Below are 19154 nucleotides of genomic sequence, written 5' to 3'. Positions count from 1 at the left end.
GTGCAAACGCTTATTATCCTGGAAAGTTTACTTGCCGCTAGCTAATGGCGCCAGTGAACTATCCCCGTGTAAACCGGCTTTTAGGTACTGTATACTATACAGTAGTAACCAACAGAAATTTTAGATACAGGAAATACTATTTGTAGTTTGTGTTAGTTTCATGTTTTACATCATAATTCATGTGTTTTGTCGAAATCTTGTATTAGAGGGATCAACTACATCATCAACAACTTGGACTTACTGGATGAGGGGCAAAATCATCTATACCATACAACAAAGTTATGTCAAATATTATTTCTACTTTAAATTACTTAAGGAAACTAATCTGCCTTAGCCATTTGAGATTCTTGGGCCCAAAAACTCTTTGTCTGTGACAGCTAAAATTTTCAATTGATCATGAACATGGAAATATTTTTCTTTCACTGTACGAATCTGTTTTTCATGATATAATGCTGTTTATGGTGAAACTGGACACTTGTACTTCATTGAAGCAAATAAAAAATTTAAAAAATACTAAATTTAGAGAAAAATTATGCGTAGAAGTGAGCCAAAATGTCTACAATAGAGTAATGGAATTTTGATTGTAAAATTTATTTCTATATTCACCTGAATATCATATTACTTCTTCTCTAGAAGCTTAGTTCATCGAGCTTTGCCGCCTTCAAGTGAATACTCACTGGCCCTCTAAGATTAAACAAAGAAAGCTAAATAAGTTGAGAGCTTTTGAAGCTCATTACTATAAAACTAGGTTGATTAAGTGTGTATTAGAGAGCGGCGCTGGCATGTCATTATCGTCATGATCACCGCCATAAACAACTAGCCTAGTCTTGTCTGGATTTCCCGCTGAACTAAAAGCAAGTTTCATTAGCACCTTGAATTTAAAAAATATTTTTCAATGAAAGGAATAGAGAAGTACTTGCAAACCTCGCAATGATTATATAAATCCCTGTACTATCTCTGTGCAGTAATTATTAACAAATCCAGAAGAAAACTTGAAATGTACTAAAACTTTTCACAGTCTGGAAGGAATGTATCAAACCGATGCGACAGAGAAACCGAGATAACAAAGAGCCTCTGGTGCGTCAATGTTTTCCTACTTGCCATTAACCGCTATTGTGTATTTTTATTTTATTACAGGCATGTCTATTGAAACGAAATGGAAAATTTTACAAATTTTAGGGGTTAAATGTCGATAAACTGAGCTTATAGATTAGAAGCAATATGAACTGCAGAAGAGGTTCATAAAGATTTATATATTTTTATATTAGCATTTCATAAAATGGGACGACGGAGTTTCAACGTTTGGGAATGTAACGATGTCAAGTGACGTGACATCACTGGAGCCTCAAAGGGTTAAAATTTTAAAGTTTGTCAGCAAAGACTGAAGCAGATATAGCATATAGTTTATAATGCTCTAATCTCTTCCCTAACCTCCACATAAATCACTAGCAAGGCTTGAAGAAGAAAGTTCAATTGAAGTATAGTTTCAAGTAATAATACGTAATTAAGAAATTGCATAATGAGTCCTAGTCTACTCATTTCTGTGCTCTTACATGGTGTACCAAGTCTCCAAAAATCATCAATAAACAAGAAAAACTAGCTCTTGTAAAAAGGAGTACTGTATTAATGTGCATTACCCACTAAAAATTTAATTCCTTAATATTTTTTTTTTAGTCAAAGGAGTGCATTAACTTATTTCTAAACAGACATTTATCTGAATAAATGCAATCCTTTAAAGGTTTTAAAAGCCGCTTATGAATGGCAGAGGCAAGGGACAGTGACATTGCTCTATCAAACAGGACAATGCCCTAGAGACTAACCATATGTACATACGATTAGCGCCCAAGCCCCTTTTCCACCCAAGCTAGGACCAAGTAGGGCCAGGCAATGGCTGATGATGACCCAGCAGATAGACCTACAGGCTCTCCCAAACCCCCCCCCCTCCCTTAGCTCACAAGGATGGTGAGGTTGCAGCGACAAAAGGAACTACTGTACCGAGTTTGAGCGGGACTCAAACCCCAGTCTGGTGTTCACCAGTCAGGGACATTACCGAATCAGCCACCACTATTTAATTAACATTTGCAATACACTCAAGTTCCAAAATTCAATTAGAAAAAAGGAGAAAACAAATATAAAGAGGATTATGTCTGGCCTTACTTCCAAAAAAAATTTTTATATACATTTTATAACATCTCTAGGCAAAATACCAAAACCATAATTATGAAGTAAAATTTAAAAGAAGAAATCAACCTCCCTGGAATTCCATTCCGCATGTGTATACAACTACATAAAAAACAAAGCAAATGAAGGATACAAAGTAAAAAATACAGACTTGACTAGATCCTTATACCTTATCAGAAAAAAGGGACCATTTTTAAAACCTAATGGCTTTCGATGCTATTAACAAAATATTGGGAATAAAAACATATCAGTGTAATAATGTTGCAAAGTTGATAATTGTAGTTGAAGGTTTCAAAATCATTTGGGATTTTTCTAATCTTGAACTTCAATTGATATAAAAGCAATACATTCAGTCTTCCATACTATAATTCAATGACCTAGGCTCCAGACATTGATAATATACATCTTATAAACATCAGAAAACGTTAAATTTTAATTCTTAAATCCCTGAGAATTTAGTAATAATCATTATTACTTCAACAATGCAACACTAAGGAGCACCAACAAAACTTTTGTGATTGGCAAGCCACTTCGTACACATTGTAGCAACGTGAGCTTGGCCACTTCGCTTTGCTGCCTGATGCACAAGAATCACATCATCATACTTGCCACGATGAACTGCTGTTAGGTAGGCCGATTTTAATCTGCCACACTTGATGTATGCTTCAATCTGTGAAAAATAATTAAAATGTCATAAAAACCTTATGAGGAACGTAGAGAGGAGAGATCCCCTTTTTTTATTCATTTGTTTGATGTTGGCTACCCCCCGCAATTGGGCGAAATGCCTTGGTATATGTATGTTTGTAAAAACCTTATCAAAATAATCGTTACAGTGAAACATAACGCAGTACATAAAAAAATAATTTCAATATAAGCAACAAGATAGAATCATGAACCAAAATCTTTAACAACCTTTACCTTAGCATTTTCAGAAGAAAAGAGTTTCACAATGACATCCAAATTAACACTGGTTGTACTTGAAGACATCTTCAATAATGCTGGTTCTAAGGCAGAATCCACCTGGCTCGGTGTTAGGATTCCGAAATCTTTCATACCCTTTACAAGAGAGCCTATATTCTCATACATCTCCATCTCTACAAGTAACTGACAGCCAACCGAGAGCAGTTTCTCAAGGGGAACTCCCATACTTTCAACAATCCTATAAGCTAAACCTAGGCTCTCTTCAATGACTTGCGCTCCTGATACAATCAATGCCCCAACTGCTAAACGTTCATTTTCATCTCCCAGTAGTGTTGGAAGAGATCGTTCTCCAATAATTTTCATCTGAACTAAATTTTGCAGGAGTTTTCTAATTATATCGGAATTTGCTTCATATCCTGCTAAAAACTTGGTGGCATCAGCCTGCAGAGCTAGCATATTAATGTACTGGTTAACTTGCCATCCTGACATATTGAGGATGATCTTACTTTTGGCAAAAGATCCATGCAGAATTTGTGTGTTAAGGTAAGTTTGAAGATGATGCTGTGCAGAAGTAAGAATGTGAACTCTATTTGATAGCTGGTAATAATTGCAAATTTCATGGTTATACATTTTTAGCAGTGTCATAACTGCTCTAAGTCTATCTCCTAAAGCCTCCTGAACCATTAACAAAGAGTTCCACCACTTATTGTGTTCAAGCCAGCGACACCCTCGCAACATATACTTGTACCACTTTGTCTGCTGCGGATCCTCAGTTCTAAAACTTTTCAAAAGTTGATCAAGTTTTCCTAATCTCAGGCATGGCAGTAAGACGTCGGAGATAAAAATATCCTCCCTTACTTCATTAGCTAATAGGTATTCCGCACATTCTTGCAACTGACGATGCCTCATACAGAACTGAATGGTCATGCTATGATCTCCATATAACTGAAGATAATACTTACACTCATTCTGGAACAAGGTATCCATTTTGTAAGAACTTTTACTTTTCTTTGACCTCGCACTGTGTGTGGACTGAGTAGCACCAGGTAGAATTCTCAAATTACCTTCCGAGATATTTTTCAAGTTCTGAAGTGTATGAAGTACCACAAGAGCTTGTGAAGGCGGAAGCCTTGTTTGCTCACTAAGCAAAATACGAGTTCTCTCAGCATGATCTAACACTTTTTCATTGACAATGAATGGACTACTCTCCAAAAACTTAATAATTTCAGGCAATAGTGAAGTCTTACATGGTCTGTTTTTATCTAAAGGCCTCTCTAAAACTCGTGCAAATCTCTCCCTAGCGCCTGGGAAATCTCCTGCTTTGAGTGATGCCATTGCCCATGCACCCCAAACACCAGTCACTTCTAAACCAGCTTTTGTCGAGACATTCAGGGACAGTTCCCATAACTGTTTTTTCACCAGTGAATCTCTTATATGCCGCATATACACAAATTCCTGTTGCAGACATTTTTCAAGTTGTCTTTTACAATTCTCTTCCTTCTGCAATAGTTTCTGGTGCAGAATTCCTATTTCTAGCATATTTTGCAGGGCCCTTTGAGGGATTACATCACCGCAATTAGCTTTCAATAAGAGAGACAGCAAATCTACCCACTGAGAGTAATATTCACAGATAGCGATGCCTTGATGTTCGCTAACGTTGCCAAAGCGAACTTTGGATGACGTAAGAAGGGTCTGTATCATTGACAGTACAAAATTATGATCAACTTCTGGGCTTGTACAAATAACAGCAGATACAATTAAAGAAAACAAATGATGACACAACTTAATGATACATATGGCTGCTTTTCTGTCGTCTTGATGGTGAGCTAATATAGCAAGACATAAACTGAGTGAGGGAGCATAATCATAACCGAACTCCTGACGTACTAAATTATTGTGTACCGTGTCAGTTGAGAGATACCACCCTCCTTCGGCGTCACTGGACCACGATGAACTTCCTCTTGTGCTTAAAACATCTGATATTTCTGACTGGCTATCATAATTCCCTTCCCCGAGGGGACGTATTTGATCGTAGTCCACCAGGTTAATGTCTTTCGTTTGCTGGAAACATTCTTGACAAACTCTTACAAGCAAATCACCATAGCCTTGAACTACCATGCGTGACTTCGAACAGGCACCGCAAACAACTCTACCGCAGCGACGACAGTGATGACGGCGGCAAAACATTGAAAAAACCGCCACGTTACAAACTACGCACTCACTGACTTCACTATCGGGCACCCATTCTTTTCTATCAGGGGGTTGGGGAGGCATTATAAATTTTTTTGGCATCCTATCCACTCGCTGCTTTGGTTTAAGGGTAAACTGCACACCTGTGGTATCAAGAGATTTAGCAGCATAAGCTTCAATAATCCAGTTAAATGTATTCCAACTTAATGAGTTTGGTTCCAGTTTCCTTGAACTTGATTCCTCATGTGACCATGAAATTCCCAGATTCTCATCATCAACATTCTTAGAGTACCTTGGCCCAATCATGTCCATATGTTTTCCCAGCACTTTCACAGCTTTCTCTACAGCCTCGAGTTTGATATTCATAAGCCACTGCTCAATAATCAAGTGTGGATGTGATGCCAAATGGCTCAACTGATAACGATCATCTGTAACCGGAGCAACTTCTTCAACAAGTATCAGACCCATTAGTTCTTGCCTCAGTGGATCTATATTCAGGTGTTCATTAGTTGCTTGTACCTCACAAGTTTCTGGGTTTTCTTTTGTAGGCATTCGTTCATGCTCTTTAGATCCTACACACGCTGCAAAACTTTCAGGGGGCACTGAGGAAGGCTCTTTAGGACTTGAAGTTTTTAGTAAAAACTCTAGTAGGAAACGACGAGTTGGAATACTTGATAACTTTAGTAAAAGTGCTTCAGTAACAACACTTAGGTCCCGTAAGCTCAAGGATTCAAGAGCACTTGTTGCAACTCCATAATCAGGAGTTGTCATATCGAGGATGGACATTAAGTAACTCTGGTCAACTAACTGTCGCAACTTGGAATCAACATTATGATGTTCTGCCCACTGAACGCCAAGTTTGAATAATTTCTTTTGAATAAGCATTAAAAGCAGAGTTGAAGGGTCAGCTGAGGATAGATGTTCCACTTCTTGCCATGTCTCCAACGTAGGATTTCCTACATTAAGAATCTGAAAGATATAAATAATTGAAAGTAATTGATATCATATTCTATTTAATAAGAAAAAAAAAATTTTAATTGCTGACCTAACGATACAGTAGTACTTCGGTTTACGAGTGACTGAATGCAAGCAAATCAATATATGCATAAAAATACAAATAGGTTTACATATGATCAAGTTTTCATCTTTTCCCAACTTCTTTAAGACGACTTACAAATCTTAAAGAAGTTTACAAATAAGTTTATGAGCATTATATCGGTCTGTGAGCTAAAAGTTCCCTATGTATGTACATTTTTTTTGTGCAAAAGTTTTGAGACTAGTATGCAATACACAGAAAGCACCCGCGCAGTACCCATACCCTACCCACATAATGTTCACATTATTTTATGCCATAATTTTGCCTTACTTAACTTTCGTCCCTTGCTTAAATCATAATTCTTTAAGCTACTGTATAGTTATTTTGCGACTATCTTTGCAAGTGTTCTTTATCGAATTTTGATAACTATTGTTTACCGTCAAGTTGACAGTAACAGTACGGTACAACATCTAGATAATGGACCCTCAAGATAATTAAGAAGGATGGTAAGGAGATGTGGCAGACCCAACAAAAATGTAGAATCATACATTGAAGATTTGTACAATTCTGAAAAAGAAATCAAAGCAATTGATGCTGTAAAACAACACCATGCCATGTGTTCTTGATAACATTGAAAAATCCTCTGGATCAATGAGAAGCAGTTAGCAGGTTATAAGATTACTAAAAACATTATTTGTGAAAATGCAAAAGTATTGTATGCAGACCTTGTTAAAAAGGAGCCAGGTATATCAGCAGACAAAGAAAAGAAACATTCAAAGTGAGCCATGGTTTGAAAATTTCAAGAGAAGAACTGGCGTCCATAGTGTAGTGTAACATGGTGAGGCTGTAAGTTGTGATGTTGAGGTAGTAGAGGCATTCATTTCTGAATTTAAAAGTTTTGTGGCTTCTGTGCCCTGCATATCACAGCAAGTGTTGAATTGCGACAAGACTGGTCTTTTATGCGAGGTACAGAGGAGGACCTTCATTACTGCAGAAGAAAAGACAATTTCTGGTTACATGCCCAAGAAAAACCGTCTAACCCTACAAAATCAAATCTCTCCTCTGGGTTTATCACTCGTAGAACCCACAACCCTTTAAATAGTATAAGGTGCAGAAGAAGCAACAGAACATTATGTGAAGGTCAAACAGCAATGCTTGGGTGACTTGAATTTTGTTTGTGGGAATAGATTAGTAAGGGGTTTTTTTCCTGAGGTAAAAAAGTACCTTATGGAGAAGAACCTTCTGCTTTAAGCCTTGTTACTTAGGGATAATGCTGCGGCCCATCCGCCAGCCTTTGAAGACGACCTAATGGAGGAATTCAAATTTACCCAAATAAAGTTCCTGCTGCCCAACACCAACCCAATACTCCAACTCATGAATCATCTTGCAATCTCGAATTTCAAGAAGTTTTACACAAAGGCAATGTTCCAGCAATGCTTCAAGATCACTAAAGGGACCAATCTAACCCTCCAAGAGATTTGGAAAAAAAATTTCCACACTGTCAACTTCCACAAAATGATTGATAAATCCTGGTAAGGGCCTTGATAAGCCTCAATTCTATATGGTGGAAACTGTGGCCTAAATGCCTTTCTGAATGCAATTTCAAGGGATTTGAGCCAATCCAGGAGGAATCAGTTGGAGATGATACTGTGTCCTTGGGCAAGACAGTTGGGTTAAAGGTGTAGAAGGGCATCAACAGTCTTCTATACAAACATAGCGAGCAGCTGACAATCTTAGAGCTGGTGGAGTTGCATAAGGAACAGTAACAAGAGGTTGTGGAGGAGATTTCATATGAGGAAGAGTGACAAACTCTCGCTTTCACGTGAAATTAAGCAGATGTTAAGAATGTGGAAAACCCTGCAAAATTTTGTAGAAACACATCACCCAGATAAGACTTTAGCAGTAAATCTATTTACCAATAAGGCAATGTTGCATTTGATACAATTTTGAAGAAAAGAAAAAAGCAGTCATCTTTTAATAGGTTCCTTGCAAAAGTTGAATGTAGGAGTGTAAGTGAAAGACAACAAAGTATCCAAAAAGCATAAATTAAGGGATTCAGTTAGTGATAGTGAACGTCGTTCAACAGAGAGAACTCTCAATATTTTACTCGAAGTTCTCTTGGAGGGAGATTCTCCCAACAAGCAATAACCCACCTCTTCCTCTCTCATCTTTACGTCAGCACAACTCTCCTCAAAGGTAAAGTGCAAGTTAATCGGTCAATATATATTTTTTTTAATGTGAATTATTAATTTGCATTCATTGGTCCATATATTTCTTTTTTTAATGTGAATTATTAATTTGCATTAATTTCTGATGTCAGGAGTTATACAGTAATTGTTTAAATAATATTACAAACCTTTCAAAATGAGTATATGTGTATTTATGAATGTGTGGAATGCGTTGTGTGAATTTCCTTCATTTCTTATGGGAAAAATTGTTTTGGATTACGAGAATTTTGGATTGCGAGCTCACTTACGTATGCATAACTCTTAAACCCAGGTACTACTGTATTATAAATGTTTCTGCAATATTTCAGTGGTATACCACCCTTTTTTCAAAAACAAAACTCAGGCTAATATCAAGTCTAAAAATATAAAAATAGCCCTTATTAAACAAAGGACATCAAATTCTAACCTCTGCATAAACTTTTATTTGTACAGCCCGGTTCTCTGCCCATTTTCGCCTCTGGCCCATAAGTTGTGTATCGCATCCCAGCACTTTTAGGAGCTTTATTGCTGGAGAAACTGGCCATTGACTGAAATAGAAAAAAATGCAGTTACAGAAATAATAAGTACACAGTACAAAGAAAGGGTGTCAGTCCTCCATCCATCCATATACCAAGGTACTTCCCCCAATTTTGGGGGGTAGCTGATATCAAACAAATTAAAAAAAAAGGGGACCTCTCCTCTCTACATTCCACCCAGCCAAAGAAAAGGTGTCAGTCCTATACTGTATTATTTAATTTCTATTCCTCGTCTCAATATAATCCTGGACACTAAAATACACTATATGAAACCGATACAGTAAATATCCACCATGCGAACCAGATACATTCCAAGAGTGTATTTGGAAACTGGAAAGTCCAATAATTCAATACAGTATTATCAGAGTTAGAATTACGTAAATCACCTCCCAACTCTCAACCTGCCACTGTTTTCCATCAGATGATCCTGCTATTGTTAGCTAACTAAGCTATGAATATAAGACATTTCTGCATTTTGATATTAACCCTTTTACCCCCAAAGGACGTACTGGTACGTTTCACGAAACTCATCCCTTTACCCCCGTGGACGTACCGGTACGTCCTTGCAAAAAACTGCTATTTACATTTTTTTTTTTGCATATTTTTGATAATTTTTTGAGAAACTTCAGGCATTTTCCAAGAGAATGAGACCAACCTGACCTCTCTATGACAAAAATTAAGGCTGTTAGAGCAATTTTAAAAAAAAATACTGAAAATTGTGCTTGAAAAAAAATAACCCTTGGGGGTTAAGGGTTGGAAAGTTCCAAATAGCCTGGGGGTAAAAGGGTTAATCAAAATAGTAATCTACATTCTATTTTTCAATTTTCTTCACATTTTAACGACCAACAATTTCAACCTCATTTTTTCAATGTTTCAGTCTGCTGATTGCTATCAACTTGAGCGAGTGTCTAGGTATACTTATCAACGTAAACAACAGCCATGTCAAGAATTCCAATACAGTAATAATTGTTCTTGGTGTGTAAAAAGGCTCTTAAAAGGTGATTAATTTATCCTACATTTCGTTTCCCCTTACTTTTAACGACCCATGAGAGTAAGAACTATTTTATTTTGCTATGTTAAATCCTTAAGGTTTTTTGGTAATTTGGATAATTTACCTTTTACTAGCCTTATTCTAATTTTTGGGCAACTTTTCTAAATTCATCAATCTACTTGTTATATTACTCTAGCTAGGTACTTAATGTTTTCATCAATTTCTGCATGCAACTTGCTTAATGTCATACAGTACATACTGTATATCCATTTGTTTTATAGCCATTGATGCTTCTGGTGTTTTAATTGATACAGTAATTACTTTTTACTTGCATACCATTAATATTCTGTGACCAATATATCTTTTTGTAAGTTTTTTTTGGCGTAGTGTTTAAGTGAAAGTGTCATGCTTTGTGTACTATGTAACTACTATGCTCTGTAACCTTCAATGTACCTTAGCATACCTGCTAAGGTGTCCCAAGTAGGCCTTGACACTTTAATTCCCTCCCTCGACAGGCTCGCAAGCAGGAGGATTAGCTGTCCCTTACCTGTGAGACATTCCTTAATTTGCTGGTTACCCAAGGATTTCCCTTGAACATACGTATTATTCAGTGTCAGATGAGTGATGATTAGAGGATATACCAGTTATTATGTCGGATGGTTAATGCTCCAGCTACTGTACTTTGCCTTTAAATTGTCAGCTTTAAGACTTACAATTGAATTCTCAATTTCAATGGTGATATGATAGTGAGAGAACATCAGCCAAGTGATAAGGTTTCGTCAGAGCCAATCTTTCCTTCCTTCTTGTCATTTGTACTGACCTTCAACACACCTCTCCTAGTTGAAAACCCCTAGGTAATTTGATACACTGCATGCTTCATTTTCACCTGTCTCACCTGTATGATGGCTCACTACCAGACATGGCTAGTGCTTACCAGCTTTGTCTATGCAATCCCCCCCCCCCCTCAGCCATTTCCACTCCATATGCTAAGTGCTTTGATAACTAATCATGGTACCTGGTTACCTGATTACAACTATGACACTACAGTCACCTACTTCTACTGCTTACCCTTTGGCTGGATTGCAAGCTCTTCTTTCGTTTCTCTACATATGCACTCAACTACTTTGACCAAAATACAAGCCTATCTGTTTAACCACTGTCTAACGAGTTTCCTTTCCACAGTGATATGATGGAATCAGACGATGACTCCTTCACACTTTGCTGTAAGGAGGTCTCCAAGATGATATAATCACATATTTTGCATAATATTAGAGAAACAGTGGTAACCTATGAAATTTGTGTTGACCTACCAACCTGTTATTACTTCAAAACATTAGAATTTGATATGTTTGTCAATTCTCACATTGATATAAATATTTGGTATGTAAGCCTATTATTATTATTATTACTAGCCAAGCTACAACCCTAGTTGGAAAAGCTAGATGCTATAAGCCCAAGAGCTCCTATAGGGAAAAGTAGCCCAGTGAGGAAAGGAAATAAGGAAATAACTAAATAATGAGAACAAATTAACAATAAATCATTCTAAAAACAGTAACAACGTCAAAACAGATGTGTCATATATAAACTATGATGGAGAAGGCCTGGCTATTGGAATTAACTGCCTGTCTAGTATTACGAACAGGATAGAATTGTCCAGGGAGATCTGAATGTAAAGGATGGTCAGAGTTATGAAAAATCTTATGTAACATGCATAATGAACTAATAGAATTATTTCCAAACTTAGTAACTGACTGTTCAAGATTTTCCTTCACTTCAAATATGTTCCTACTCATATTAAAACAATATTCCACTGGAGTTTACTGAAGGCTGTTCTTGTAAAAAAAAAAAAAAAATGCAGTATGACAATAATTCAAGATCAGTATAATTATAATGTAATTCATGTATATTTTATGAGAGGTGATTGTAAACTTCCCAACTTTAGGACAGACAATCTGCGTTATTATCATGCACAGAGTGAACATCATTTGATGGAGCCTAATCAAACACTCATAATCATTTGGACGCGTTAGAAGTGTAACATCATTCTCTCTCTTTTAAGATTTAACCAATCAAAAACATTTTGGAGGGGAAGCTATCAAACAAGTAGTGGGGCTTCATTGCACATACATGAAACACACACAGCATCAGAAATCAGACTTTACGAACTTCTTGTATATAATCACTAAGATTACTTACCTGTGTGACTTTTGTACTACTGAAAACCTCATTTGGCTGTTTGATATTTCATGAGCATATTCCCAAGGGGTTGGATTACCTAAAAAATGAAAAAGAAATGTTCAGATACAAAAAGGTTTCAATTAATTGTTTCCTAAAATTTAAATAAATAAAACTTAATTAAGACAGAAACATTCTTTAGTAAGAGTACTGAATCATCCTGAACCTTTTGACCTCTAAAGTCATTCATGAAAAGTCTACTTAAAGGCAAGCATAGCTACCAGTTGACTGCCATTTTCTCTTCTAATTCTTTTTATCAGGGACTTGAGTGACTGGGACTCCTTTAAAGCCACATGTAAAAGGCTAATTTTGAGTAAAGACTTTGTAATGAATAATTAACAGTTATCACGAAATCTTTAACTGGGCTCCACAAGGCACTAGAAGAATTGGAAGACCCAGGGCTACATGGCTTAGGACTATAAAGCTCAAAGTAAGAGATGATGAATGGAGAAGTATTGAATTAAAAGCGCAAGAGAGAGACGATTGGTGAAATCTAACCGAGGCCCTTTGCGTCAATAGGCGTAGGAGGAGATGATGATGATGAACTCTCAATGTTAGTTTATTAAAAATAAAAGTATCAGGGAAACTTACCTTCTGAAATAGGTACTACTTGCACCATGAAAGCCAGAAGATGATCTCTCAACAGTAGGATGTCTGGATGAGTGTTGAGCATAGACGTAGAGAGAAACTGCAGAACACAAATGACTCTTGGTACATGTGACAAGAGGAGATGAAAGCCATCCTTGGTGATAGTATTGCTTCCAAGAAATTCATCAGCATACTGCCATACACAAGACACCTCTGGTTCATGCATGAGAGAGGAGACGACCCGATTTCCCTGAGCAATACCTGCTAGGGACTTGTGTTTCCTACTTGAGAAGAGATTCCTAGTTGCGCGGAACAGAGCTGTTTCTTCCGGGGGTGGTTTCATTCCTATTGAAGGTGGGTATAGAATATTCAGCCATGTGTCTGATATTTCGTCATCACAGCCAACAGAACCTTTTTTGCTCGCTTCTAAAGTGCTGTGAATCGCTTGAACTATAAATGCCAGCAAAGGACATTGTTTCCTCAAATGGCTTAAAACTGCAACTGGTACACGCACACTCGACCAATCAATTGGTTCCACGTCCTCTAATTCCTGATCATCTTTACCCGAGAATTTAAGTAAATCCTCAGGTATATAGTCAGATATATCACTAAACGTACTGCTTTCAGATTTACTGCTTGAAACATTCAACTTATCTGTATCAAAGCTTTCAATGAATTCCAGAGCAATTCCTCTTTTCTCGTCTCTGTCTAGAACACGGAATTCTACCTCAGATTGGTCGAAAGTTCTCGTGAAACTTCTCAAAATGGATGCGATATCCTCAGGAACATCATTTTCAAGCGACTGAATACCTCCAGAAACACCATCTGGGTGACTAGCAAGGTAATTCAAAATAGTTCTGGAAGTTGCAATGCAACATTGACCATTTTTTTCAACACTAGGGGTTTTACAGTCTAAAACTTTATTTTCTACAATAAGAAACAAATTCAAGTGCTCAGATGCAGCTCTTTCAAGCTGTTCTGCCATTCGATCACTGTAGAGCACTTCTACACATGGAGACATGGGCGTCCCCTGTGTAATGCAAAAATTCACTTTTGGAGATATGGACTCTAAGAGAGACAAAATATGATGATAATCCTCTTTTTCTGTTATGCTAAAATTGTTGTTCAACAAATCACTTTTACACAGAGTAAATCTGCTTCTTGAATCATTCTGAATTAGTATACTGGACAAGGGATTAGGTAGGCGGAGTATTTCATATAGAACATCGTACAAAGAGACAAACCCTAATTGTCCAACTGTGTATCCAACTCTCTTCATGGCCATTATACGCTCAAGTTGATAATCTGAAAAAATACCACGGGGGTTTTTGCACTTAGTATCACAAGGATAAAAGATGTGATTTAATAATCCAGCATGGATAAACATGAGATTTGCAAGGTTGATGAAAAAAACTACACCTTCATCTCCAGCAGATATCTTCCTAAAATCTACAGAAGCTAAATCTGAAGTATCTCTCAGCACTGTCACTACCTCCAAGGACTTCAAAGCTGTTGCTGCAGTTATATCGTTCAATAAAACTGCCTTATGATTAACACTCTGAGACACTGGAACAGCTGGAATGCTTTCACGGAGTCCACTCAGGAGTGTAGTAAGTACGTCTCGGACAACTACTTCACCATAAACACCTGATCGACAAGTCATGGATCCAGCGTTCATTATGATACCACCGTCATTCACCAAAAATCCTAACTTGCTACTCTCGTCTTTGTCCAGTTTTCCATTTTGTATCCAAGACTTCGGCCTCGATATTCCAATAGTAGGACAACAATACTGTAAAATCATTGTTGTCAGGTTGAGTTTCATTTTTCTTGCTGTATGCTCCAGTTTACCAGGATCAACACCATCCTGAAACATCAGTGACCCAAGAATATGAACTGGTCTAATTGACAATATGCTGAAATAGCTAGACAAGCCCCTTTTAAACCCTGTGTTAGCATAATTTGTTATCATGAGAGACATGAGCTGCAAATACTGATAAAAAGACCGCACGTAGGCCCCAAATTTAGAAGACTCCTTCATTTTCAGGTTGTCTGGGTACAAATATGAAGCTTCTTCACTCATGATTCTTAAAACCTCCTTATACGCTAAGTGAACCTTATTGTTTTTACTGTGAATACTCGGTTCATCAAAATCTTCCTCTTCTTCCTTAGGACTGAGCAATACACCCTGGAGGGTTGACATGCTGTGAAGAACTCTTGACCAACTCAGAATGTAATTTTTCATGGGAAGTTCATTCACTGGATACGATGACAACAGCAAGGACAATGGACTTGCAAAAGATGGGCCTATTCTTTCACAGATATCCAATGATACTTCCTGAGTACCACAGTTACTACTTATTTTTACTTCTGAATTTCTAAGGGTGATGATAGTATTACATGTAGCTGCCAATTGTTGTGTAAAAGAAATAAACCCTATAGCATCAGTGCCTGTCTTGGACTGCTCAGGTAATGTCATATTACTTTCAACATGAGCCCTGTGCCTCTGAAGAGCTTGCTCCAGCAAAGATGATGATGAACTCTCATTTAAATCGATTGTAAGAGCCAGATCACTCAGCACCATAGACTGTGGATTCAGGAAGGAGGCAATAACAGGGCACTTTGTATTAGATGCAATGACAGAAATGCCAGTTGGTATTGGGGGTGACAAAGTACTCAAAAGCTCGTGAACCAAACTCGCAGCCGCCGCTTGTGCTGATGCCTCTCTTGCAACAAGTCCAAGGGTTAGCAATCCCTGTTCAGTGCTCCCTTTCGAATGCGTAACCTTATTTCCTTTACCCTTGTGTGCTCGCTGACTTGCACTTAATAATCGAGGTTTTAGTTGATTAAGCCGAGCTACAAGGCAAACTTCTCGACATTCAGTGGTGTCTCCAATTTTATACATCTTTATGACTTGTTCTGCCTGTGTCAAGTTCCCATTAGTAAGAGCCAAGGTTACTAAACAAGGTGGAGGTGCTAAAAGATAATTTATGACACTGGTATCATCAACTAATGACAGCCTTCCTTCAGAGGTTTCATGCCTTTTCTTCACTGGTAGAGAAGCATTTGCTCTTTCCAAAATTTTTTGAGCATTAGTTTCATATTCAGTCTCATTCACATCTCTCAGAAACAACTTTCCCTCCACATATTCACCAAAATGTTCTAAAGATCCAATCTTGCGATGACAAGGAACCAACACCTGAAGTCGCCAAAGGCCTTCACTGACGTGGCGGGACAAATGAGAAATTCGACTATGCATGACTTGTCCTAATACACCATCTTCACAGAGACTTGACTGATTTGCCTTTTGAGAATACCTTTCAGCAGATGTTGCCAACAAAGACTCATGCAATAATATCAGAATGTCCCAAGCAACTAAGGAATTTATTATGTAACCTGTTCGAGGCAGCTCTCCCACACTTGAGGCAGTGCTTTTACCACTCACTGTGCAACTACTCTGATGCTGTGGTGCTGTTCCACTCTGCGATGAGCAGTGATGACTCTCTGCTTGCAACTGCCCAGGTGCCGTAGCGTGCCAAGAGGCCTTCCATGACTGGGCGGGCGTATCTGGGGAGACCGACATAGGTGATCCATTACTTGCGTTGTTACTTGAATCATCCTCTGAATAACACAGATCTTCTTGAAAAAGAGGCTCTGTATTTGAAATCTGGTCACTAGCTAGGGCTTCCTCAACAAAATCAAGTAATAAAACTTTCTTGACTTTGGAAGGTTCTTCTTGTCTTTCAGAAATGTTACCCGATTCTATGATAGGATTAGAAGTAGCGACGGTACTCGTTGGACTCCCCGAGCCATTCTGATGAAATAGAATGGATCTTTCCAAATCAGCCTCTTCGCCGCCTGATTCACTGTGGCTTTCATCACTCATATCGCTATGTCTAACAAACAGCAAAGAAAATATATTTTCCATAATTTCCATTCTATTTTCCAAAGGATGTAATTCATCAATCTTTTTCTTGACGCCCAATAACTTTTCCACAATGTTCTTCTGATAAAAGGACACTAAAGACTGCTTGTTGCGATAATCACTGCTATCACTATTTGTCAAATCGAAATTTTTAGCCTCCAATGATATTTTATCACCAAGCAACTTGCATCTCGCTTTCCACCCAGCAACAGAATTATCCAATTGCATACCAGCAGCAATTATCTGAAACATTTCATTTAGTATGCAAAAGGCTTGGTAAGTACTAGTGCAGGAAGATAACAGTTGTCCACTTGGATCTCTAACTTGACAGTGCTCATTTAGGAGCTGATTCACTTCCTCGGGCTTTAGGTCGTGCAACGGGAGAGATCTGTATAGGGTGTACAATGGCGAGTGATCCCTTATCAACAGCAAAAGGGGTAGCATTTTCACATTTGTGTTTCGCGCCACACACCAATTAACAAAATTTAAATCCCGTTTCAACTCGTTACAAGTATTCAACATCAGAGGGTCGACAGCTTTTGGTTGTCCTTCCCAAACCTTGGCAACTGCCAGTAAGCTTTCTAACTTATCCAAGGAGGTTGACCATGAATTTAAAAATATCACAGGACAAAAAGGCACTAACCAACTGGATCCCTCCTCTTCCCTTTGCAAGGATTTTATACTTTCAACAGGATCATGAACTAGCATTTCAAATATGACTTGCAAAACATGTCGAGAGTTACTAGTGCAATCAAAATATAAGTCTCTAACATTCAAAACTGTTGAACTCAAACGTTCGATGTTGTTGGATGTCTTGATAGGTCTTCTTACCAAATATTCAGCTTCCACATCACAAAATGACTGGAATCCTTCATCAGAGCAGGATAAGTTGGAAAAATAAAGTTGCTCTGTGTTTATTAAGGCCTTATCATGGCAAATTGTAACCATTCTGAGATAAAGGTCTTTCAAAATGTCAATGTTAACATCACTTGAAATTGCAATCAACAGATAAAACAGATTAATACTTCTTTGTTTCTCAGAACATGATAATTGAATCCTCTCCTTCATCCTCACAACCTCAATAGATTCCGACCCATTTCCAAAATTTGTTCTTCTCGGTGAACCGTTATTTCCGTACCTTTCCAACAACACTTGTAGTTCTCTTTCCAGTAGCAATAGTTTTTCATCCAGATCTTCAATTCTCCTCATCAGATGGTCTAAACACTCTATGAAAATATTCTCAAGTTTGGAATAACTTTCATTTAGCCGGGACATATCGTCCATTCCACCATCTCTGATTTCTCCACTAGCCACCTTAGCAATGACTTTTGTACTAGTGTTACTTCCATCTTTAGAATTTGATCTCCTTCCACTGACGAGCAACAGATGTAGTAGCTCTGCTGTTTCAAGCGGATGTGACAAGAGTTTGTCACGGAGTGCAGCGCAGGCTTCGTTGGATAATTTAAGCCCAATTTTTCTTGTCGTGAGATCTTCTCGAACACATTTCTCCAATTCCTGCAAATAAAATATAGTACAGTACATACATGCTGTTATTATATTTTACTAAACAATGACATTGGTTACAGTTAGTGTTATTTAATCTAACAACTTTCTCTTATTTATTAATTTATAATGGCCATCTGTCATAAACTACACTGTGCAACTAAATAATGCAACCGCTACCTCTGTTTGAAATTATGATTTGGTAGTTTACTGTACTTCTAGGGTTTATCTTTTACAGACACAGGTATCATGAGGCCTACGAAAATTATTATATAATGATATACAAGAGTAGCACTGATAGTTTTAATCTTAGGCAACACAAAAATGTAAGAGCAACTAAAATTTTGCTAATATTAAAACACAAAAACCAAATTTTTACATGACAATGGATGGATGTTCTTTCATCATCATCACCATAAACTACCTGTATACAAACCAAAGCCTTTACTTGGAGAATATTATCAGCAAAACTTGAAATCAGCTGTTAATGATTTATAAAGAGGTCAGCAGTTACTGGCGGTTGGATGGAAAGCCACTTATCCTTGGCACCCCACTCAGTAGCCACTTTAAAGCCACTTTGACCTTTACCTTGGAAGAAAAACTTGAAGGACCCAGGTTTGTAAATTTAAGAAAATTATAAATTATTTCATGAAATTTGTGATTTGTTCCTAAATGAATAAAAATCTTTGTCCTTTAATAGGATACTTACCCTAAAGGGCTAAAGGGAGAAGAAGCCCCTACCATCAAACAGGCTAGTTTACCATTCTGGGAAATGTCAAAGCAGTTGATTCTGTACAAGAGCAAAAGTGATGACTTTTATCAACATCCGAACTAACTGGGT

General features: G+C 37.6%; 1 protein-coding gene across 1 annotated transcript in view; it reads right to left on the bottom strand.

Moving 5' to 3' along the window:
* Positions 1–1998: 1998 nt before the first annotated feature.
* Positions 1999–19154, bottom strand: part of LOC137644187 (uncharacterized) — a 38065-nt gene continuing 20909 nt past the window's right edge. The window contains exons 3-7 of the mRNA XM_068377188.1: positions 12889–18325; positions 12259–12337; positions 8963–9083; positions 3100–6261; positions 1999–2851 (exon numbers count right to left, since the gene is read on the bottom strand). Of these exons, the coding sequence (XP_068233289.1) occupies positions 2672–2851; positions 3100–6261; positions 8963–9083; positions 12259–12337; positions 12889–18325 (8979 nt within the window). The 3' untranslated portion in view covers positions 1999–2671. The remainder of the gene's footprint in view (positions 2852–3099; positions 6262–8962; positions 9084–12258; positions 12338–12888; positions 18326–19154) is intronic.

This window comes from Palaemon carinicauda, chromosome 7, assembly GCF_036898095.1.
Source record: "Palaemon carinicauda isolate YSFRI2023 chromosome 7, ASM3689809v2, whole genome shotgun sequence".
NCBI classification, from domain to species: Eukaryota; Metazoa; Arthropoda; class Malacostraca; order Decapoda; family Palaemonidae; genus Palaemon; species Palaemon carinicauda.
Note: the sequence above shows the minus strand (reverse complement) of the source record. Positions and strands in the feature narration are given on the sequence as shown.